The sequence below is a fragment of the Osmerus mordax genome, chromosome 27, assembly GCF_038355195.1.
Source record: "Osmerus mordax isolate fOsmMor3 chromosome 27, fOsmMor3.pri, whole genome shotgun sequence".
Lineage (NCBI taxonomy): Eukaryota > Metazoa > Chordata > Actinopteri > Osmeriformes > Osmeridae > Osmerus > Osmerus mordax.
The window spans coordinates 5,672,901-5,697,334 of record NC_090076.1 but is presented as its reverse complement, the minus strand read 5'-3'; the positions used below and the strand labels follow the sequence as shown (position 1 = coordinate 5,697,334).

The 24,434-nt window shown below is 49.3% G+C and overlaps 1 protein-coding gene across 1 annotated transcript; it reads right to left on the bottom strand.

Annotated features, from left to right (window-relative positions):
• Nucleotides 1-1,015: 1,015 nt before the first annotated feature.
• Nucleotides 1,016-24,432, bottom strand: gng12b (guanine nucleotide binding protein (G protein), gamma 12b). Its single transcript, XM_067230419.1, has 5 exons — nt 24,164-24,432; nt 18,336-18,395; nt 3,937-3,985; nt 3,725-3,826; nt 1,016-3,592 (listed from the first exon to the last, which is right to left on the bottom strand). The coding sequence occupies exons 4-5, from the start codon at nt 3,815-3,817 to the stop codon at nt 3,467-3,469; spliced, it is 219 nt and encodes a 72-aa protein (XP_067086520.1). The 5' UTR covers nt 3,818-3,826; nt 3,937-3,985; nt 18,336-18,395; nt 24,164-24,432; the 3' UTR covers nt 1,016-3,466.
• Between the last annotated feature and the right edge of the window lie 2 nt (nt 24,433-24,434).

Genomic DNA, 24,434 nt, shown 5'->3' with positions numbered 1-24,434 from the left:
GGACAGCATAGGATCAACGAGCTGCTGGAGGAGAGGGTAGATGGGGCTGCAAGCTGGTGCCGTCTGTGAGGAATGGACAGGGTGCAGCGGGGGAATTTCCTGGACTTCCTGGATGTGCAGTCGTGCACTGGTTATGGAGAGCCGTGAGAATGGCCCTCATAAAGGCCAAGCTTATCTTTAGTGTAGCGGGGAAGGTCAGCACACAGAAAAGTCCTTAGTAATGTGCAAAGACATTTCCAGTAGAAGGCATGGGCTGGGGTTGTAAGTAAACACCAGGATATAATTTAGCCTATATGAGGGACGAGCCAGCATGCGCTGTGAACAGAAGAATCCTCTGATATCCACAGATAGATAGAATAGATAGGAATCTGACCGAATTAGTAGGACATAATAGTTTTATTCGTTTTTTCTGGCGAGAGAAATAATAATGATCTAGTATTATCATACAGTATATGATATGATCCCGTGAATGGGGATCCATTCAAGTTTCCTTTCATCCCAACTGACTTGACAATACTGATTAGGGGCTAGGTTCCCACACTGACTACTCCAACTCAGAAGGCTGCTCTGCCAAGCTGACAGGTAACACAATCATCGTCAGTGACTTTGCCACAATGCTGGCCTCATCCATCACCTGGTCACAGAGGGGTGATTTTATCAATGTGGGCCAACAAATATGCCCTGACCTGGTTCTGAGCAGCACTGGTAACACGACACCTTAAGTGAGAGTGAAAAGCTGTTTTGAAACACAGGGATTGTTGCATAAGAGCCCTGTTTTCAATTGGGGGCATTGAAAGATAAAGACAGAAATGAAAGTAGAAATGAATGGTAAACAATTGATGCTTGTGCTGGTTGTCACATACTTATGGCGTTTTGCCTTGATGGTTTTGAGATTTGTGTAGTTGACACAGAAACTTGATCATTTAAAGAGGCACAAAGGGTGCCTCTGTAAATGCTGTAGAATTCTAGGACAATACATGTAATAACCCACTCCACAATCATTGACACTGTGTGTATACCTTACATTTATTGACATCTAAAAAAACACAAGACAAATTGGGAGTGAAATTGGTATTGTTTGAAGTAAGAAAGTTATCCACATATAGTGCCAAAGACTAAGCGGTAAAGTAGTACATACATCTTGTGTCATAGCCTCACAGGACAATAGCATGTTTTCCTGAAAAGAAAATGGAAAGGTGGAAAAGAAAAATGTGCAATTACAGATATCAATTATCTAATCATGTATTAATTAAAAGGTTAAATACCTAGAGGAATATTTAGCGGTGAGTCTTTAATCCAGAATTTGATTAAGGATCAGATAAAGTGAATGTCTCCAACAACAGCCATTTCCAATTTTTGGGATGCATGCCTTCAAAGTTACTTCCAAACTTCCAAATAGTATTTGGGAAACCTTCATCAATACTACGACTCCAGTCATAAGTCAGGCAGTATGAAAGTAAAGTCTTAATCATCTCAGAGGTAGTGTTTGGAATTGGCTGCCACTCACACCCTGAAATGACCAGTTAAACACCATCTCTGGACTCAAGACACGCTGAAGCAGAACTCGTTGGTTCACAGTACCACACTTGAGGAGTATGACTAACATGTAGCGGTGAGATGTTCAAGCAGGAATACTTCATTAAGGCCCTGGTTTATTAAACGGGACTGATTAGTTCCTTCTGTTAGGCATGTGCGTAGCAGAACACAGGCACCTGTTGCCTGCATGCAGACTGGCCGCGAGGCAAGACGCATACACTCACGGACACACACACACACAATGATTAAACAGCAAAAATGGCAATTCTGAGAGCTGAGAAAAAAAGTCGATCTTTGTAAACAGGAAATGTTTAAACAAACAAGTTCATAACAGTCATGACATGGTCACAGATCCCAGATGGTCAGATCTGAGGTCATGTCTCTGAGAGGAGAATACACCTTTTAGAGAGAAACACTGTAAATGCACTGGCAATGAAATACAATCAGAAAGGAACTAGGTTTTGTTTAATGCTGGTAAAATGCACGCGATGGCATAAACTGCCCCTTTTCAGTGACAACGTCGACACGTTCCTTACTAACATGAGACATACAGTATACCTTTGTTTAAAGGGTCACACATCAATGTACAATGATCTGAAACATTACAGATTGATCCTTCTACCACAAATATAAATTAGACAACTATTCAAGTCACACGGAGCATTTATCTAAGGCATTGGAAATCTAGATTTCACAATAGCGTCGTATAGCGGATTGTAGCGGCTTCCAATATCAATGAAGAAGATGGGAGGGTTGAGACAATGTCCACATGGTTTGGAAACAGCCTATACGTTGTCTAGCACACCTGTTTGGCCTTGAGTTTTCTATGTTGTCTGAACAAACAGAAAACCTAAAATGTCATTCATAAAATGCACTGTGTTGGTTCTGTGTTCACGGTTGGAATGACAATAAAAAATGAACTTTAAATTAAAAAAAAGTAAAGGCTTTTGCGGTTGCTGCTAGCAGTAGTAGTCAAGACTTTGTAAACGTATCAAATGAACATATCCTCACGTGAACTGTATTCGAATTTAAGGCCAATTGGTTTGAAATCATATCTCAGTGAAATAAACAGCTGATGGTTTCCGGAACTCTGCTCGCATTAGCAATGCTACAGTACTATAAGGCGACCCTCAAAAAGCTTGTATTAGGTGGAGCCGTGGATGAGAGTGGCTTGAGTTTTCATCGTGTACCTAAAACATCCGAGTCATATTATGTCAATCAAGTGAACTTTAACCTGACCCTCCCGCTTCCTTTGAGATGAGCAGTTGTTAAAGCCATCACCGGCAGGATAGTCCTGTCTCCTTGCTAATTTACATGGTGGGTGTTTTACGACTCTTATCAGCAGCCGAGGAACTAGATGAATTGTTTCCCAAAGCCAAGGTGGGAAGGCACTGATGCAATCAGAAACTGGGGAGCTCAAAGACTAAAGTAATGTGGTGCTTCAACGGTGTGGAGGGGAGTTCTACGCTGGCTCTGATCATTACAACCGAGTTGGGAACTCCCTGTTCGGGCGCAAGTCTCTGCAGCTGAAGATGCAGGTCATGACCACCCCCCAGATCCCAATCACAAAGAAAAGCAGTTTCTGCAGAGGCTTCATCATATAGGCTTTCTTTCATGAGCGTTTGAACTGGAGCTTTGTTTCTGGGCCACAACCGGCTGTTTGTTTTTTTTTCTCTTCCCAGGCCTGTTCCTGGTGCTCGTTGGTTTGACTCATATCTGCGTTGAAAGGTCGACGCGCGTTACTCATCCGACGGTACACGTTTGGGGAACTATGGGGGCTTAGAAAAGGAGAGAGGCCAGTGCTAAGGCAAGTAGTGTTTAGCTCTCAGGTATCTCTAGAGGGAAGTGTCAACCCCCCCAAAACACACACACACACACACACACACACACACACACACATACACACCACCAACAGGGTTCAGGTGTCCCACTACAATATAGCGCAGGGCTTCTTATCCTTGAAAGGGTTTTCTGAAGCTGGGATTCCCATGAGCAAGGGGTCGTATTTGGCGTGCTCCGTGCAGTAGTGCATCAGCTCTGCCGAAGCCTTGGATACCTACGAGAAAGGCAAACAAAGTAACAACATGTGGTTGGTTGAACATGAAGACAAACAGAAAGGAGACATTGTGACGTTACGATTTGAACAGTTGGCTTTCTGTAAACAATGAGTGTTGAGCGCCAAGCTCACCTTTATCCTCTCGATACTGGCCTCTATTCTAAGCTGCTGGACTGTTCTCTTAGCTTGGGTAATGTTATTGGAGCTTTGCATTTTCGATGACATTACACGCACCTGTGCAAAACAGACATAAAAAAGAAAAAATCCACTTTCATGTACAGTAAATATACCTTCACGTATGCTTGTGTCAAATGATGCATGTTTGTTCAGCGTTTTGATCATACCTTTCACAGTTTAGTGGTTGAGTCTTAGATTGACGGGAAAGTGCTCAATCTGAAAAACAGCAGAAACCGCAACAAACTTGAAATGTATGCTTCTATGAAAAAATACACATGATGAAGTATGTAGATGTGTTCGAGTTTGCATCCATCTTCCGGTAAGACATACACCCGAGACTTACACAAGAGATTCTCGGAGTGAGCACTGACAGGCTGCCAAACAAACAAACGCACCAACAGCTGCTACTCGTAAGTCGCAACGCAACTTCCCAAAAGTGACAGTTGAGGCAAGCCTTCCTTGCTGCGACGTACGCACAGAGAAAATGGCTCAATACACATTTCCGTAAAAGGAAGGCCTTGTAGGTCGTACTGGACATTATATGTTGTAACAGGGAGTCTGGAGCGGCCTCCATGGCTCCGAGCAAAGCAACAGGTCTGCCAGGTTTCTCTCTCGGTCTGGAACCTGTCCCGTCAGAGGCCTGGAATCCTTTCTGGCCTTAGGGGCTAGCTCAGTTTCTCTCCACTGTAAATGCAAATATGTATTCCCTGCAAAGTCAAATTAGGACAAGAGGCTGTGGCCTGGTCTCTGACGAATCATTTAAAGGGACCTAGGTGTTGTCGACATCGCTGAAACGGAAAGGCAGTGCATTGGCTCGGGTTTATGTGTTGGCAAAAACATTCCACAAAGCCACGGAGCAGTTAAGATCGAAATCCTGCACACACAGGCCTGGCACGTGTCTGCCACACAGTCGCACAGGGGTGAGCATGGAAAACAATGTCAATTCTTCGCTAGAAGTCATGAAGTCTGTGATTCCATGGAAGAGGAGGCTCTGCTGAAAGGGAAAAAGGGAGGGGCGCCTTTGCACGTAGAAAGAGCTACAGCACGAAGCGGAGCCCATACATCTCTCTAATCAACCCACCCGCTCTCGCCCCTCCGCCCTCCCCTTCCCTCCACAGGAAGCAGTATCCCCAGCTTCTCTCTGAAGTATAAATGATTAAATATGGTCCGGTCTAAAAATAGACCTTTAGAGGAAGAGCAGCGTGCACCAAAAGCAGACAGAAACACAAAGCGTTGCTACCGAAATGATTAATGGTTCCTGAGATAAACAGTCGGCACCACAAGCCCGCGCCCTTGTCCGACTTCACAGGGGAACCAAAACTGTGTGTGTGTGGAGGGGGGGTGGGGGGAGTCCAATCTAAAAGGATTCACGGAAAACTGCGCTCGGTTACACTGCCGTCCCTTACAAAGCCACGCTAGACAAAACAGTGCAAAGTGCACGTTTGAGTCAGAAAAGGACACGTTTGACTCAAACGTCCCTGGATGTGCGGTGCGTGTGCACACTCCAGAGTATTCCTGTGTGCCCCGTGGGAGTATTGCCTGCGCATCGGCGGCCGAGAGCTTCTCAGCAGCCCGACCGCTGCGCTGACCAGACTAGGGTGGACACGGGAAAAGCAGCGTAACACCCCCGGTCTGAGTCAGCGGCGCGCCGCAGCCAGCCAGCGTCACGCCGTCTGCACAGACGGGAGGTGACGCCAGTAGCGGAGGTTGCAGGCGCACAGGAGGAACTGGAGGTGCGTCGGGCAAATAACTTTGCAACAACAGGGCCTTTGTCTTGGCTCTTGTCGTAGCTTTTTCCTTCTTTTTTTGTTTTCAGTGGGAGCTTGATTGAAGCAGGCTGACCTTCCTCTGACCCCCTTCACACTCTGGAGACGAAGCTTGCATTCACGAGCCAGTTGGACTCGGAGGAGGGGTTTGAAACGGGGAAGGGAAGGGGGAAACCAAATAAAGACGTTTGAAATTCAAACTGTTTGGGTGACGATCAGAGCATGTTACTATTATGCGGTCTGACCTGGGGCGGTACGTTTATCTAGGTGTACAGTCAGACTGTCGGAAAGGGCAGGGTGTCCTGGACCACCGTAGCACGGCGGTGCAGAAGGTCATTGTGTACCCAGTGGACTGCCTGGCAGAGGAGCCCAGCTGTGCAAATAAATCGTGGCACAGGATGCGCTGATTGGCTCTCACCTGTTGCCCTCTGATCCAATGAGATCCCTGGCCTTTGAAGTTCCGCCCATAAAACGCGGCGGGAAAGCTCCGCCGCGGGGCCAATCGGCCAGTGGGGCCCCGAGGACGGCCTGTCAGATGTTCCCCTCTGCAAAACAAATAACAAGAGGACCACCCCTCGCTTGGGCTGTCTCGTCCAGGAAAACACATCTGAAGGAATGCCCGTGGAAGCTGGAAGTGCAGTCCAGTCCCAGTCCGCCTCCTCTCTGAACCTGACGTCAAAGTGTTTACTATCAGCCGCGCCACGCCGGCGCGTAGCACACTAAACCCATTGATGCTAAGGCTGCTCGTGTTCGTTCGCCGGAGAAGCCGCTGCTTTCATGTGGCTTGCCTGTGTGCACAGGTGGGCTTTCCAGAGGGCGCCCACAGAAGCAGGTTTAAAAGGTCACGACAGGCTGGCTTGCACCGCAAGGACGAAACTATCGCCGACGCATCCTTTTCATTCCTAATGAGCTCAACACGACAGACAGTTGTCGCTCGCGCACTTAACCCCGTGCATGGACCCCGAGGCTAAGTCTTCCAAGCACTGTACATTCGTAATGCAATGAACAACATCGACGAACAGGAAGGAACGACCAAAAGTGTCGACGTTCAAAGAACCATCGGAACGGCAGAGTTAAACAGATGCCGTGTCGGCTAATTGCGGGATGGCTGTTTAAAGAGTGACCTGGGAGGGCCGCGAGAACAGGGTCTTATCAGCCGTCCAGTCACCACGACAGGAGAGGCATCTCCGTTATCAGGCCCCCCGGCACATCTAAAATGCTTAGCAACGAGCTGGCCCGGCTCCCACTTCTGGCCCAGGAAATAGGCCTGGCAGAACAATAAGCTCACAGGCTCGGGGAGGCCGAAGCACCATGGCAACGGTACACACACGCTATCAGCGGCGCGGCATGCCCCACGCTCCTCCGTGGCCTCTGTGCACAGCGCCGGCTGACAACGGGAGCTTAGACAAGTTTAACTGCACCCTCATGACTGCTAATCTCAGACGGCCTGATGTTATCTAGGAGCCAGACGGTCCAAATGAGATCCACAGACCAGCCAGGCGTGCAGGGGAAACAGACAGGCCTGTTAAAAAAAAACAAAAAAACAACAACGCCCACCTGTTAAGATACAAACACGCATGACATACTAGGCTGCTAATTGTAGGAGACAGACAATCTCCGTGACCAATGCGGCAGCAACGACACTGAAGCGAGGCGCGACGCAGTTCCATCACTCGGGCCCGACGACAGATTTATCACGTCGTTGCGTGCGGCTCTAAACCATCTGAGGGCTTCAGATGTGAAGTCGGCAGAGATTCAAAGTAGTGCGCTGAGGGTGTTTTGTTGACACTGTTGACTCAACAGGCTAGAAGGGTTCCTAGCCAATGAGTCACAAGGCAGTAAGTCCTGTCGGTAGAGTAAGAGGGAGTTTTCTCATGGATGGTCCTGTCGTGTGAAGGAGCGAGCAGCACCTTGTGTGTGGGCAGAGGGTCGCGCTCAGGACAATAGGCCTGTCTCTCTCTCTCGTCTTCCCCGCCTGGGCCCACGTGCAAACAAACAGGTTTCTCCTCCTCTCCCGCGAGCGACTGTAAAAGCTCCGACGGGCCGCCCACAGGCGCGAGACCGCGGCCGGTTCCGGGGGGCGACCGAAGGATCAAAGCCGTTCGGGCGCCGTGACGCCTTTGATTTGCCCCCCCCCCCCACGCGGCGAGGTGAGCAAGAAAGCGAAGGATTACGGGTCCACTTTGAAGTGTCTGCCGATGAATCTGTCAGGCAGGCCATAAAAGGCCGGGCAAATGTGCGCCCGGGAAAAAGGCTTTGCGCTACTTGTTGCTGTATTTGTGGCGCATCATACCTTAATCCTCCTTTCATTGGCTTCCAGAGACTATGAATTGAGCGACCTTTGTCGTAAAAGGGGGGCTGACCGAGAACATCCTAGAAGACACATTCCAGCGGGGGGCCAGGTAAAGGCCAGCGTGAGAGAGAGAAGAGAGGGAGGGAGATGAAGAGCAAAGCAAAAGGGGGGGGGAGAGAGAGAGAGAGCGCTACAGTAGTATGTAAAGGCAGCAGTCTGGACTGCCAGATGCAACATCAATGACGCGTCCCGCCATCTGTTTATATTAATACACACACACACGCGCGGAGGAGGTGGGAAGGGGGGGGAGGCGTCATGCAAACCTGTTGCGCGCGGACCGCTTGCTTTTGAAGCCGCGTCACGAAACGGGGTTCGCACGCAACTCGTGCCAGGCCCATTAAAAAAGCTTTCTGTCTCCGTCAACAAAAGAGAAGATTTTTTTGTTTTGTTTTTTTAAGGCATTAAGGAGAGTGAAAGAATGGAATCAGCGCACCTTTCCTAACCAGAAACCCCTGAGCTTAGCAGGTGGGGTGAGGACGGCGGTGAGGGAACAACCAATACACGTGTCTCCTCGCAGTCTGCCGTAACGGAACCACTACACTTCGCAAACACAGAGCAACATTCAAGCTGTCATCAGTGGAGGCCTTGAACAAAAAAAAGAACAGGTGGGGGAAGAAAGGAAAACATACATTTCTCTGTGTACTTCACTCCCAGAGAAGCCCTCAGGACACGGTTGAACGTAACAGTTAATACGTTCTCGGTCAGGCCACGTTAGCTGACAGACAGAAATGCAGGCGTCGGTCTCGACGCCCTGTCTATCTCGGCGTGTCTTATCTACGGGCGCGCACTGCGGGGCAGGACAAAAGAAATAGTCGTCGCGAGCGGCTCCGTCAGCTTGTCTCCCCTTTAGTTTCGCCAACCCCTACTCACCCTCCCCTTCCTTTTTCGACGTTTCAAGGCGGGCAGGTTAAGGTGTCGGGGGGGTGGGTGTATGGTACAGAGAGCTCACCTTTTGTGCAGTTACAAAGAGAAGCTTTATTTTGAGTTAGTCATTTTGTCAAGAACATCTAGATAGCTTGGCTTTGAAATCGTCAAAGGCCCCCGTTTGTCTTCTTCCTGTCTTCTTCCAGGCTGGAGTGGTGACCGACCGTGTGGTCGTTTATGGATGCCCCGGGTGCCCATTGTTGCATGTTGTTAGTTCTTAGCTTATTGTTCATCTCCTGGAAGCCCCCCCCCAAAAAATTATCATGGTGAGCACAGCAGGGCAGTTACTGATTATGCTCGAGTTTCCCCCTCAGGCTAGCTCCTGCACTTTCTGTTTCTTGTGATTCTCACACAGCTGATATCACAGAGAAGCTCAAAGGCACTGCCTGTTCTTACCCTATCAAGAGAGGAAAACTCTCCCAAAAACAGAACTGGCCTGCACAACAGCACTGGCTTGCAGCCCTTGACTGCATTTGCTTCATTCCCCAGCAAAGAGAGGGCTGAGGAGAGAGAGAAAGGAAAGAAAGAAAGAAGAAGAAAACTTTCCCCTTTTCCCAAAACCAAACTTCCTGGTGCCCGGGGCAGTTCTGGGTTTCTGTGCAGTTAGAATGCCTGGGTCTCCCAGACGACTCGCCTTTGTCTAGACAGAGGGTAACGACTCTGCTCACTGGAGAGGAATTCGGCAAACCCACAAGCACTCATTCTCACACACTCCTGGTTCCTCTCTCCGTCCACCCAAAGCACCTACTGTTGCGATAATGTAACTTTTATTCTGCACCCCCACCCCCCCACCCCCCCACCCCTCCTTCTCAAGGCTTTACGTCCTATGTCTCTGTCACTTCGCTGAGCACTGAATTCTCACTGAGGAGAAAACGAAAAAAGGAATTCATTCAGCATTGTGGCATGAGCATTCATGGCAGACGTACTTAAATGCATGTGAACATAAGGCTTTCAGGTAACAACAGGGAGTCAGGTGGCTGAGCGGTTAGGGAAGCGGGCTAGTAATCTGAAGGTTGCCAGCTCGATTCCCCGGCTGTGCCAAATGACGTTGTGTCCTTGGGCAAGGCACTTCACCCTACTTGCGGGGAGAATGTCCCTGTACTTACTGTAAGTCGCTCTGGATAAGAGCGTCTTCTAAATGACTAAATGTAAATGTAATGTAAATGTAACAACAACAAAAAGATTTGTCTAAAACACCACGCGCAGCATCCATGCATTCCTTTCCATGTTGGCTGTTTTCCTCCAAACCTTGGTCACATGTACAAACTGTTATCTCTTCTCGGTCAAAGGCACTGAGCCCCTTTCACCCAGTTTCCAAGACACATTCCTTGCTAGTTAAGTCAGCGTTGACTGAACGGCTTGGATGATGGAATGACAGTTACGGAACTATAAAGAACAGTGTCAAAATGCACATGAGAGGTCTGTGCTCGTGGGCGATGCAACTGCAACTACTGTTAGTACATCACATATCAACACATTTTCTTTATCGTTTCATAAATGTCATCGCATCAACCGAGCCAGAACATGAACGCGAAGCCCTTTCGGGTTTACTTTGATTCCGAGATGAGATCCTGTCGGATTGAGGTGGAGCCATTGCTAATGACACATCATTTGGGTATTGCAGTGGAATGTGGGCAGAGTTTGGAATGTGTGCACACATTGTGCTCGTGCTTATCTGCGGCACACAACCCGCATGTCGAGGTCCTCAATGTACTTTCTCTTATCTGTCATATGACAAGCCCTGAAACTAAACGTCGCAGTTTTGCAGTATATGGCCTTAAAGACCCCACCGGCTTCTAAATCGTAGCGTTTAGCCACAGTACAGTGCATTCATAACATAAGCCACTCCACAGTCCAAGACTAATAGCTCTAAAACCCCGACACAACTGTTCAAGCCTTATACAAAGCAGATGGATTCTCGAGGATTCTCTCAGGCGTAAACACTTCACATGCTTCTGCAGCACACATTCTACAGGCCAAGTCTTTGAGCTTGTTCTAGGACAAAATGAACTTGCTTGGCAATATGTATTTAGACCCTGGTGTCCTGAACAATAAAAAGTGCATTCCAGGTGGCCTCCCTTTTGTGGTCAGAGGGAACATGCAGCTCAAAGTACAAACGGATCTCCGCCATGAGGACAGAGGTCTGCTTGTGTTGCAGCATGCACAGGGTGGGTCAGATGGCTGAGCGGTTAGGGAATCGGGCTATAGATCAGAAGGTTGCCGGTTCGATTCCCGGCCGTGCAAAATGACGTCGTGTCCTTGGGCGAGGCACTTCACCCTACTTGCCTCGGGAAAATGTCTCTGTACTTGCTGCAAGTCGCCCTGGATAAGAGCGTCGCTAAATGACTGCATGTAAATGCACTACCTCAACATTCCCCAGCATCATTGCACTTCACAATACTGTTCAAATACAAACTCATACAGCGACAGCTTAACAGGCAACAGGCTGTTCATTGTGAGATCTTGCAGAAATACAGCCGGCAAACCTGCTGGTCATTGAACAAACAGACGTAATTCTATGCACGTAGTGTACAAGCAACATCGGGCCATAAAGTGACAATTTTTGCAACGTGCAAACACGTGCAACCACGTTGAGCAAACACCCACAGAGACACGACGGTTACCGTTTTTTCCGACAGCTCACTTTCGACATTCTTTCCCGGTCTTCAGGGGGAATTACGTGACACCGCCGGAATGGGTGTGATCTAATCATGGCATGAAAGGGGGTGAGGAGGGGGGGGGGGGGGGTAGGGGTGGGGGGGTTGAGGGGGGCTTGGGGTGAAATCACCAAGCTACAGAGCAGGGAAAGTTTGCCACCTGACAGCTTATCACGGCAAACAGACACACAGAGAGGAAATAGGAGGACAAGAAAACAGAGGAGGGGGGGCGGTGGGGGGGGGGGGGGGGGCGGGCAGCAATGCTCATCTACCTCCCTCACAGAAGTGCCCCATCGTGAACTTTGGTACGCCCCAGTGCTCGGTGTGTGGCTGTGAATACTGAGTAGGGCGGGGGGGAGGAGAGGAGGGGGGGGGGGAGGGGAGAGAGAGTCTGCAGAGCAGAAGGCTGTCTCTGTCGGAGGGGGTCTGAGGACAGAGTGCTTGGTTTCTGAGAACAGGCCGGTACAACATCTTCCTGCCTGGAAACCACCTGACTATGACAACCACTCCTCCCATCCTAGACCCGTCTCTCACCTCTCTGCGATTCCTTATAAGGACTATCCATTGCATACGCCCGAATGGACAGCTGGGGCAACAATGCCAACTATGCCTGCTGAGAACCCGTTCTCAAAAATGATCATTTGGGGTTCATTAGGCCTGCAATAGATTGAAAAATAGATCTTTTGTGTGTGTTTCCTACTCCCTGCCCAGTCCCATGCTCAGCATTAATGGGGGCTAATGGGGAAAAAGGGCAAACATGCAGAGTCAGCGTCGGGCTTCCCGGCTCTCCTCAATCCCTGTTCAGGTGCGATGCACGGTGGAAGCTTCCGGGGCCTTGTTGTTAATGCTCAACCCGGACTTTGTGCACGCGTGCATGCCGCAGCCTCCCCCCCACGTCTTTGAACAGGTTCCTCGGCTTGGCGAAAACGAAAACGAAACGGCGGAGCCTTACTGAACAAAGGTCGGCGTTTGCGTTTCGTTTTGAAGGTATGGAGCGCTGGGGAAGGAAACGGCCCCGTGAGCGGTAGGCAGCAGGGGTCAAGGGTCAGAAGAGGCGGAAACCGTTTGCGAGAGAGAGAATGCGGTTCATGACTCAACGCTCCTCTCTCAGGGAGTCACCCTGGTCCACCGTCTCACGTGGCCTCGGTGCCATCGTGTCTCGTTTGCCAAGGGGCGGGGCCTCTCCTGATTCATGCGCGGCGAAAGCCACAGACGATCGAAATCCACCAAGTCCAACAGGAGTCTCTCGTTCCGCGACATCCCGTACGGTTTCTCTCTGGGCACTCCCGTGGGCGTGCGTGGTATCGGAGCAGGAGGTGATCGTCTCCCCTGACTCCCTCCTAGACGGCAGCTTCCCTCGCTGGAGAACGGCCAGAGGAAGCCGATACCGCCAGGGAGGTTGCAAACAGCCTCTAAATTGTGTTGCGCATATGTTAATAACCCCATTATAGAGGAAGAAGAGCCATTACCCCCCCACACACACACACACACCTCCCAATTCTTCTCCTCACCTCTAGTAATGAGTTTAGACCCCCACCCCACACACACACACCCCCACACCAACGCCAAGTCGCTCTGGATAAGCGTCTGCTAAATGGCTAAATGTAACTGTTGTGACGTGAGAGGGTGTCACTTCAAGTCTGATTTAGGAGGACAGAGGTCAATAGCCTCGCTTTTTGTTTTGTTACGAGTCCTCTACGTACATCAGTGCCTCCAACCGGCCCTTTCCAAACCATTCACGAGTATCTAGGAACTGCATAAAAAGGTTGAACTTAGAGAGGCCGGCCCGACAAAATCGAATCCAGCCCTCTTAACGGGGCAAAACACACAGCAGATGCTCAGCCAGCACACCGAGTTTTCGTTGGGAGTCACGCTCTGCACAACTGCACAGGAACAATATGTACCTGTGTGTCTGTGCGAGCGCATGCACGCATGCACGCATGCACGTACCCTATATTGTTCCTGCCCGGTGTGCGAGCGCATGCACGCATGCACGTACCCTATATTGTTCCTGCCCGGTGTGCGAGCGCATGCACGCATGCACGTACCCTATATTGTTCCTGCCCGGTGTGCGAGCGCATGCACGCATGCACGTACCCTATATTGTTCCTGCCCGGTGTGCGAGAGCGTGCACACCTGCTAGAGTCCTGCATGTGGCCTTCTCCTCAGTCAGTCTGGGCTCCAGACGCGGCGAGGCCCGTGCCAGAGTTAATGGGCTACGACACGAACCGTCCCCGAGGCAAGTCTGGTCCGGCCCCATGTCTGATCTACTGCCAGACGACCCCCCGAAAAGACACGAGGGCAGCCCTCTTTCAGGGCGAGAACGTTCCGGTTCCTCAGCTGCACAGCACATGACTCACACACGCACACACACACACACACACACACATCTGCCCCGTGCGGAGGTCAGTGCAGTTCAGACAGGCACGGCAGCTTGTTTACAGCGAAAGGAATGTTGCAGACCCGATTGCAGGGGCACACCCGTCACGTCTCGCGCGCGCACGCCGCCTTGCATGCGGTGAGGTCGGTGACTCTGCCACCGTATTTGCATGGCTGGGAGCGTGTTGTTTAATACGTCAGGTAGAAGTTCTGTTTAACCGTTCATTTCCTCCATAATACTTCCTTAGCAGCATGTGACGGGCACGAGCCAAACCATCCACAGCACGGGGGGGGGGGGGGGGGGTTATGTGTGCGTGTTCGACAGCCTGACAAAAGAGGACTGAGCTCCACAATGTGAGGGTGGGATTGTGCGTCGAAACCTGCTGACGGAACCAAAATGCCTTAAAAGACCCATTCATATGCCAGGACCAATGCTCTCAATGACCTAGAGGTCAATCGTGGCAACCCATGGTTACCAAACCCGGTGAAAATCCTTGCTCTTTCTTTCCCCATGTCCAATTTTTGGTTGTTGTTAAACACGTTCAAAATAAACCTTTCACACCTGAAGTTGCTAAGCTATCTGAAAAGTTAAAGGGGACACAGCAGTGCTGAGAGGGAGAGTGAGGTTGTTGTTTTTGGAGTTGAGCTCTAACTCCTTAGGGATAAGGAAGCATTCATTAAATGCAGATTTCATAGGGAAGGTATGCAAGGACCGGTTACCGCGGTTTGTTTGGAGTGCAGCCCCACTCCAGCCGAACGTGTCTGCTTTGCTGGGCACCACCCTGTTTTGGTCAAAAGCCCATTTTTACAGAGCCTGCAGACCACCGGGGCGCCATTTGAAATAAACGTTATTCCTGGACATGCAAATATTTCCTTTTTCTCCTGTCTGGTAGGAGGAGAAGCGTTTCCGACCGACTGGAAAGGAATCAATAGGCAACAGGAAAAAGCAGCTCAGCTGTGGAATGTCAAGCATTCGGGGTGAGGGAAGGCTTCTTCTTCTTCTTCTTCTTCCAGAGCCACATCAATATCCCAACTGCTCTTCCACCCCTCTGCAGCCAGACACTCCTGTTTGTTCAGTGACACTCTGCATTCCTCGGAGAAGCCTGCAGGGTGTTGGTGCCGGCGGGGGGGGGGGGGGGGGGGGGGGGGTTTCAGGGCGGGAAGGAAAAGAACGGCCAGCACATGTTTACTCACCACGCACTAACAGACCTAAGCATTAAGTCGTATTAGTCCTATCACATATCATTCTTAAGGCCCTCCAAACAGCCCCTGTAGCTAACGGCGAGGTGTTTCTCAATGTTAATGCACGGCAGTATTAAACAACGCCTCATGCAAAACAGGCTGCAGTTCTGCCTGTCAGTACTAGCGCAGTTGGCCACAGTCAAGACGTCTGACACAAAAGGGATGGTGGGAAAGTGAGTTGGAAACTCTATCTGCTGTGACCCAATTGTGCTCGGGGGGTTGATATGGGAGCGAGAAACCAACAACGGGAGCTTGATCTCAGGTTGGTAACACCTGCGGTGTTCCCGGTAAAGAAGGTTTCCTTCTCTTCCCATGGTGGGATTGGGCCCACATTTGCAGACAAAAGCCCTCGACTACAATAGTTCCAGGCACCGAACAAAAGGTTGTCCTGCAATTTCAACTCGCAATGCCGCCCCGTATGCATCTTTTATGAATCCCCGCCGTTTTCACTCGCAGAGCCGCCCGCCATTTACGCACACGAGAGGAGCCGGGACGGGCTAGGAGGAGTGCAAACACACAGGTCGAGGACGGGGTGACGGTCGGCCTGGGCGCGGACGACGTCGAACGTGACGGCCACCGTCCGTTGTCTGGTCTGCGAGGCACGGCTCGGTGACCCGTGGTGTCAGATAGACGAGGCCACAACGTCCCCGTTCGGCCAAGGCCACGGCAGTCTACGTTGCCATCTGATCCCGCGATCTCCGACGAGGGCACCCGCACACATCAAGGGACGGCGCAGAGGTCAGCGGACTCAGCCATTCAGATCACCCCGAGGACACACGACACAACGAGTTCCGGTCCTCCATGTCCGGGGACCTCTGGGTTTTTCCTTGTGCAGGTCGCTGAGAGGTTTCCAAGGGAGGAAAACCAACCTGTCCCAACGCAGGAATGTGAAGAAATGTTTCACAAGCGACGGGTTGCACACCCCCATTCCATGGAAGCTGATTGTTAATGCTAAGAGGGGAAGGTGTGAAGGGAGAGAAACTGTAGCTGTTTCAACAGGCGCTGTTGCCCTTGTATCTCTGTAGGCCACCTGGCACTGCAGGCGGCACCCCCCCCCCCCCATGGCCTCTCTGCAGAGGAACAAAGGGCAATGGTGCTGGGGGGGCTGGAAGGGGGAGCTGGCTCGAACTCCAACTCGGCTGCGTCTCTCACAGATCGAAAACAGGTTCCCTCTCTCTCCTGCGTGTGAAAAGCGGGAAGTTTAGAGAGAAGGGGGGGGGGTGGGGGGGGGGGTGGAACACACACATATCTCAGTCCCTCTCAGGCTCAGAGGGAAAACAACTCTTCCTGGAACTTGTCGTTTCATAGCCGCTGCGTAGCGAGTGACTGGGCTCGGATGCGTAACAAGAAGAACCTGGGGTTCCTTTGAACCAAAGAAAGCGCACGGGGGTGCAGTTTCGCCGCCTTGCCTCTGAGACATCAGAGCGGGCAATCAAAGGACTACGAGCGACCACATCACTTCCTGCAGCCCTGCCACTCAAGCTGCCCTGCCTCTGCGTGACGGAGGAGGAGGAAGGACTGTGTGTGTGTGTGTGTGTGTGGGGGGGAAGGGGGAAGGGGGAGGGGCGCGCGTAGGAACAGGAAACGGACGTAGCGGAACCCAGCCAACGCGTCTTGCGGGAGGAAATGCCCATATATGAACAGCGTTCTTAAGAAACAGGATTGAGACATGCCCCGGGAGGGCCAGATCCTCTGGAGTGGGACAACAATGCAGTAATGTGCACACCACATCCTCCAGACCCCCCCCCCCCCCCCCCCCCCCTTACGCCACAAAAGGACGAAACTGTATCTCCACAACGGGAGCCAGCCCAAGACGCCTCGGCTAGCGCGCTGGCGTCTCTGCCTCAGCCTCTGGAGCCGACGAACGAGCCTGCTTACCTGACAGCGCTGCGCACTGGGACAGGATAAGTTGAGCGAGCGTGTGTGTGTGTGTGTGTGCAGAGGGGTGGGGTGGGGGGGCTAGTCGGAGCTGCAGCAGCACACCTGCGCCGCCGCGAAGAAGGAGTCTTTGTTGAACACCTGCTCTGGCCTCTTGGTCGTCACTCTGTAACTCTCACTTCTGTTGAGCAATTACAGGTGACAAACACACAATGCCCATGTGCCCCCCCCCCCCCCCCAACTGGTTGACCTTTTGTACTGTATGTAAGAACATCCAAGTGTTTACCTTAGGACATGCCTCGGAATGCCAAACGTGCATGCTTCGCCTGAACTTTGGCCTAATTCCAAGTGGCAAGGTTTAGCAAGGCTTAGAAGATGATGTTTGAAACACACTCTGTGGGAGATCATATTGTACGATAGGGGGGTCAGATGGCTGAGCGGTTAGGGAAATGGGCTGTTAATCAGAAGTTTGCCGGTTCGATTCCCCGGCCGCGCAAAATGACGCTGTCCTTGGGCAAGGCACTTCACCCTACCTGCCTCGGGGGAATGTCCCTGTACTTACTGTAAGTCGCTCTGGATAAGAGCGTGTGCTAAATGAGTAAATGTAAATGAAATTTAATGTACACCCCTTGAAAGAGCGTCATCCCTAACTGTTCTTTGCATTGCATGGTTTGCGAGAGCACTGGGATGTGTTACAGAATGACAAGTGGACACATATCACAATAATAACTCATTTAAACATTTCTCTGTTTATGATGGTGACTCGAACAAGGCCCCGACAAGGATTCAGTCTATGAAAAATGTTGCCTTAGAGTGCCATCTTGTGGATATTTATTTTAGTCATACTACTTGTGCACTTACAACAGCAAAATGCTGTGATATATAACACATATAAAATGCTATTTGATGTATTTTTCTGGAATGTATCTAACATATGTGAATTAAATTACATGCATTAACTGTGGATGACTTTTTTTGCATTTTATTTTTGTACAGTTTTCACAGTTCTAGTATCCACATATGTCACTCTCTATAGTTAATAATTCAATCTCACACTGAAACACATTTTTCAAAAGAACATCTGACATTTAAGACATATTCAACAAAAACTTTAAATCCCATCCAAAACATTGTTCACCAGGGCCAGTTTTGCCACTAGAGGGCAGTACTGTCCCACAGGCATCAAGAGTCATATGGATTTGGGGAGAGACTCCACCTAGGATGTGATGAATAATGTACCAACGTCTACATTGATTAAATCCCGCTTGTAACCTGAAGAGTACCAACAAAGCCCCCAGGTATAACAAAGGGTCACTGGTTGGACCAGGGCCAGTGAGGTTTGGCCTGCTGGACTGCGAGAGACTGACCTGTCTTTGAGGAGATTACAAAATGTTCCCCTGGTCTTCCACTGGATGCCAAGGAACAACCTAGAAGACAAAGGTAAAACAGTGCTGTGAGACACTGAGGAGACGAAAACACTCAAAAGAACAATACTGGTTTAACTAACATTAGTGTTGGTGCCCAACACAGTGTCAGTACCACACACAGGGGGAACATATTGGAATGTGCATGAGAGATAGCATGAGAGAACTACAAGAACAAGAATCCCTGGTGACATCTTCTTGTGAAAAATTATGTCGGCCACCACACTTATGCAGAGCAGTGACCAACTTTGGCCGACAAGATCAGGCTCATTGCTCAAACAGATCAAAACACAATTCGGACATATTGATTTCCCCTTTATGTTTTAAAGGGTAGAGTTTGCCTGAGGTATTGTGACACTGTACTATAACACAGAGAGTCAATCAGACTTGAATTAGCTCCAATGATCGTAACTTAATGGACCTAAGTGGAGTATATCACGGCTGTTTAATAGCATCCTGTGGCACAGTAACATTTCAGGATACATTACACATACTGCCACATGCACACGTACTCTACATGTGTTTGAATTTGAGGTTACAGACTGAACAACAGTGTGTTCCCTTTGAGTGAGGCTTATATGTTTTACATATAAGCCTTCATGATACGCAAACACGTTAGCAAAGTGACCATGTCAGTGTAAGGTTTCCCAGTAGGCCACTGTCTGGGTACAGAGATTGCTAAGCAACAGGCTAGCAACGCACCTAAATAGTGACTTATGTAAGCAGAGAACTGATTGACAGCATGGCAACGCACTCTAGCACTGTCTCAAAAGAGAAAGGGCAAAAAATGATGACATCACTGCTCAGTCTATATGAACATTCATGCTTGAGGACATCAGGCACAACCTCCCAAAAAAACGTACAGTCACACATTACATATTGCATTTTTGTCACTAGTAGAATTATGTTTTCGGTCCCTGTCTGAATATCTTCAAATGCAGACTTGATAATAATAATAAAAGTGAGAGGAAACTTGGTGTAAAATAAAATGGAGCTGCTGTGGGACCAAGCTCCTTCAATTTTCCTTAAGGGGTTGGATCCATATGTGGCTTCTGCTGGATTGCTAAGCAACAGTCAGGAAAGTCATCATGGAGACCAGAGAGAGTCCAGTCCGGCGGAAACCATCTGAAAAAGACCCCGTTGCAAAGTCAAGGACGTGCAATGCAACGTTCCTGCAATGCAGAAAACTTTTGTCATCATCTCAGCACCCCCCCCCCCCCCCATTTCCGCCCCACCCACTCACCCAAAAAAGAGATCCCAACAAAAAGTTTTCAAAATAAGAAACTCAGATGATGATGTGTGCAGTGTATTTAATCACATCAACCAACAGCTAACCGACAACTGACAAAAACGAACGGTACACTGCACGGACAGAAACATATTTCACGTGGGGAAGTATGTATTTTCATGTTACTGGTACATATCTCAAAGTAAACGTGCTTTTGTTTTGTTTTAGTTTTTCCCCACAGCAACCAGAACCAAGATAAAGGATGATTGTGCGTGTGGCGAACAAACAGCCAGCTCCTCTGTAGGTCAAGTTTACTGACAACAACAGCTCGAATTGTGCGTGTGCAGTTAGATGGAAACCATGGAATGTCAGCACTGCCACGACGATGAAACAAAGCGAAGCCGCAAAGACTCTCAACAGATTCAGAACGACTGTCCTTGTCCCAATTCGACCCATGTGAAGGTTAACACAGGAACACATGCGCCTCAGCTACCTTCGTCATTCACACACGAATAACCTACGGTAATAAGCCTGCACGTTTTTTAGACCAACGGATTTGGTTCGTTCCCTACGATTCTGAAACCAACCAATGCTTCATCACCCAGTGTCTTTGCAGTTGCTATGCAACCTCTTAGGCTTCTTCCATAGACCAGCAACAGGTCCAGTCCAGGGTTCAGCTCTGATGGTGGATGTTGTAGCCTTGTCTTCCTACTGTAACCATGAAACCGCTCCTCCTCGAATTCTCCTTTGAACGCATCCCATAATATGCGGCAGTGGCCATAGTTTCTGTTGGAGTGACTTGCATAACACTTGTTGATCCAAAGCTTCTTTTTTTTTCTTTTCTCGCCAGCTCTTCGCAGTCATCGCGGCCAAAGTTCATCTCTGACACAATGGAATCCCAAATCAAATGGATGGGGTCAGTTGGCTGAGCGGTGAGGGAGTCGGGCTAGTAATCCGAAGGTTGCCAGTTCGATTCCCGGTCATGCCAACTGACATTGTGTCCTTGGGCAAGGCACTTCACCCTACTTGCCTCGGGGGAATGTCCCTGTACTTACTGTAAGTCGCTCTGGATAAGAGCGTCTGCTAAATGACTAAATGTAAATGTAATGGGGTGGTTGTGTGTGTGTGTGTGTGTGGGTGGGGGGGGGGTGGTTCTGGTTGGGCTTGCGGGGCAGGGGGGGGGGCGGGCGGGGGTGTAAAGTTTCTCTTTACACGGCAGCTTGGCCGGTCCGCCTGACTAATTCCACATCCAGGAGGTCCGACTCCCGCGTGGCCCCGGGTCTCCAGGGCTCACGGGAGGAAGACAACGTGGCTGGAAGGAGCAGGCAATTGAATTTGACGGCGCCGCGCTTCATGACGAAGAGACGCAGTCCCCGAAAACACCCTGTGGGACGCACTTAAGAGCCACACCTAGGAGACACGGCAGCCAGCTGAGCACACGTAGAGGTCGACCTCCCCTGGCTCCACACCCCGACAGACGGTCTGAGAAAGGGCGGGGCGGGGCATGGCAGAAGGCTGTGAATAGTCTCCTATCACCTTCCCAAGGCCCTGTGACGTCATCTGAGAAGAGGTGACCTAGCCAATGGTGCGCGTCAGCGAAAGCCATTAGCTGCATTCTAAAACAACCTTTTAGCGCCGCTGAACAGCCTTGATTTACCTGCGCTAAGCAGGATGTCTGCTTCTAGGGATAGTGACACTGGGCAATAAGGACATCCTGACAAGGAAACGAGGCCGATGGTGCTGAGGCAGCACAAGGGCCCAGTTCTGTTCTACCACAGCTCATCACACAGGCTAGACAGACGGACACACCAGACAGACAGACAGGCAGGCAGGCGTCAAAACTGGAGCGATTTTCATTCATTGACACGGGCCCAAAAAAATATTTAAAAATCTATTAAAATTCACACAAAACTGGTACCCACGCACACACGCACACACACACACACACACACATACACCAACATCACACCAACGCCGGCTTCCAAAAATAACATCCTGTCATCCTCCCGCTGTCCCGCCAGCCCTCCCCTCCTCCTCACTAACCCCCCACCCCACCCCCACCCCCCTCCACCCCCCACACGCACAAACACACACTCACACGAGCACCCCTGGTGGAATAGTCCCGTTCCATGTCATTCACAGCCGAGCAGAAAGCTATTTTCAGGTGGTTTTCACTAGGGTGCCCAAAACATAATAGAGACCAGGGCCTCAAAATTTTTAACAAAAGTCATACGAAAAAAGCTCTGTGATTGTCAGAAAGACCAGCTACTGACTTCAGTCCGTGGCGTGTTCAAATTGTGTCGCTAAAATAAACAGTAGCTCGACTTCTGAACCCAGTCTCTCAATTTTAAGTGTGTTTGTTTGTTTGCTCATTGCACAGGGGAGAGAGTCCGATGGTGGGAGTGTTTTAACCGACACCAAACACATGAACGAAATACTTTGTGAGTGAAAGGGCACCGCCCTGCTAACCCAATGACACAGATGAGGAGAGACATGGAGGCTTAATTCCATCTATGTTACTCAGTTGTCCAGGCAACGCTTCTTGACGTCATGGCTCCATCCCCGCCCAATAGAGCTTCGTTTTCCCTACGCTAAAACTCTCCCAGACAACTAGGAGTACAAAGAACCCATCCCCCAAAAATGACCAGTTGGAATGACTAACAAACACTTTTCAGCGCAGCCTGAAAATGAGGGAGATCATTAAATGAATACAAATACATAAACATTAAAAGCCACTGGAATCCAAGTGCTAATTCAGAGGCACATGACAGCATAGGCCTGCCCAACATGAACATAGTACATATTGAGCCATGTCTATAAAGGTGCCAATGAAGTATTTGCCTTAAAAAAATATACCCTTGTTTGTGTGGTATGGGTTTATAGGGTAAAAAGATGTGGATTTTCAACCTGCAAATGGTTGAACTGGTCTTGTTCTATTCTTCTGCCATCCCCATGTGGTAAGGGGCAGCCCATTCCTTTTCTGACAAAGCAAGTAACCCTCTAGAAACTTCTATAGAGTAAAGGCCAGCGGCTGTATAATAACATCCTGATTTCTTTTTTTTGTTCAGGGGAATGATGAGGGATTTTTGATTAGAGACAAAAGCAAACTGACATTTTCCCCCTCATAACAATGAACCACTTGATGATGGCGACTTCAGTATCGACTAGCAGTATTCTCTAAGGGGCTTTGTGACCAGGGTAGTGACGCAGAGCCAAGCTCCCTGGAGGAAAAGCATGGAATTTGAGAAAGGGGGGGGGACTGAGAGGCAGGGCAGGGGGGGGGGCACCCTCTCACGAGATTAACCCACACCAGGGTCCACACACTGTAACTAGGCAACATGACCAAACGCACGTCATCGCCCGAACCGCTCTCAGGTGGTACGAGGCTCAGATGCTGGAGGCAGAAGAGTAAAAGGAGCGTCTGTCGTCCGCCTTCTCCCATGTCTATTGCTTTGTTTAATCCCATACACTGGGAACTGAACGATCCAAATGAATGATTAGATGGGAACTGGCCCCTTTCACGTCACACTCCTTCGTGCCTTTCATTTACCAGACCCAAATCTGCACTATTTCACTCCATATGCACATTTAAATCTACCGGAGAGAGTAAATGACCTTTGAAATGTATTTTTGTTTTAGCCTGAACTCGTAGCAGTGGAGGCCAGCCAATTCAAAAGGTAAGACGATCAAAGAGAAAGATTTGAGCAACATAATGAGAACAATGGCTGATTGCCTGATTCTCAAAAATCTTTCACTAAGTAACTTGTTGAACTGAAATAATCCATGTGGTCGCAGTGCTGTGCCTAACAGAGTTACACATACGTGTTGTGAATAATAACACAGAGGGGCAAAAGTCAGACCCGTTGACAAATTAACTTTTATGCATTACCATAATGGTAGTTCAATAACTAAATGAAATGACATAATAATGGTAATTCTTCCTCGTCAGGCTAAGCCTACTTGAACACATACGCAAACAAAATGAAGAAAGGACTTAGCAAATTAATTAATTCATCTCGCTAACTCCACTGAACAACCCTGCTATCAGACTGCAGGTGATGCAGGTCACGCTGGTTGGAGAGAGGATGAGCCGGTTTGGGCTTCACCAATCAAAACAACGGACATTATTCAGTGAGTAGTGGTATACAATACATACATTTTACATTACATATTAATGTAACAGGTTTAGTCCGATTGACACACTCACGGGAAATAGAGTCTGCTACGTTACAGATGATCTTGTAATTAGATTTCTGAGGAGGACAATTATTTTGTCATTATGATTCTTAAGCATGATCCTGAAATGGCAACATCATAGAATAATATTTCGGTTTTCATATTCAGTTCGGTGCCTACCACTCCTCTTCAAGGTCTAAAAACATAAAAGGACTGCTTTCAGGTCCTGTAAACAACAGTGCTCACGAAGTATATTGTTTTATTTTAGAAAGGTCGATATTGGTCGGAAGTTTCGAAAGCCAACGCCAACGATGAAAGCAATGTATACAGCAATCTATTAACCAATCACTGATACCTCCACACTCACCTGGTCTGGGTTCAACAGCAGCACAGCGTGAGGTCGAAGAGAGGAATACAGAACTAAAATTTTCGGAAGCGCTGTTTGCAATGGCCTCGGCTTCAGTCAAAGTATGCTGAAGTCCACAGAAATGTTGTCGACCCGTATTAATTGTGCCAGTAGCCAATGCTAAGTTAGAAATGATTTATGAGCCTGCCAGCAAAGATCCTTGCTCTCTGCTTCGACCCTTTAAGCATACAGCTCCGATGATCCTTCGGCTTCCCTCCACTGCCTGAATACA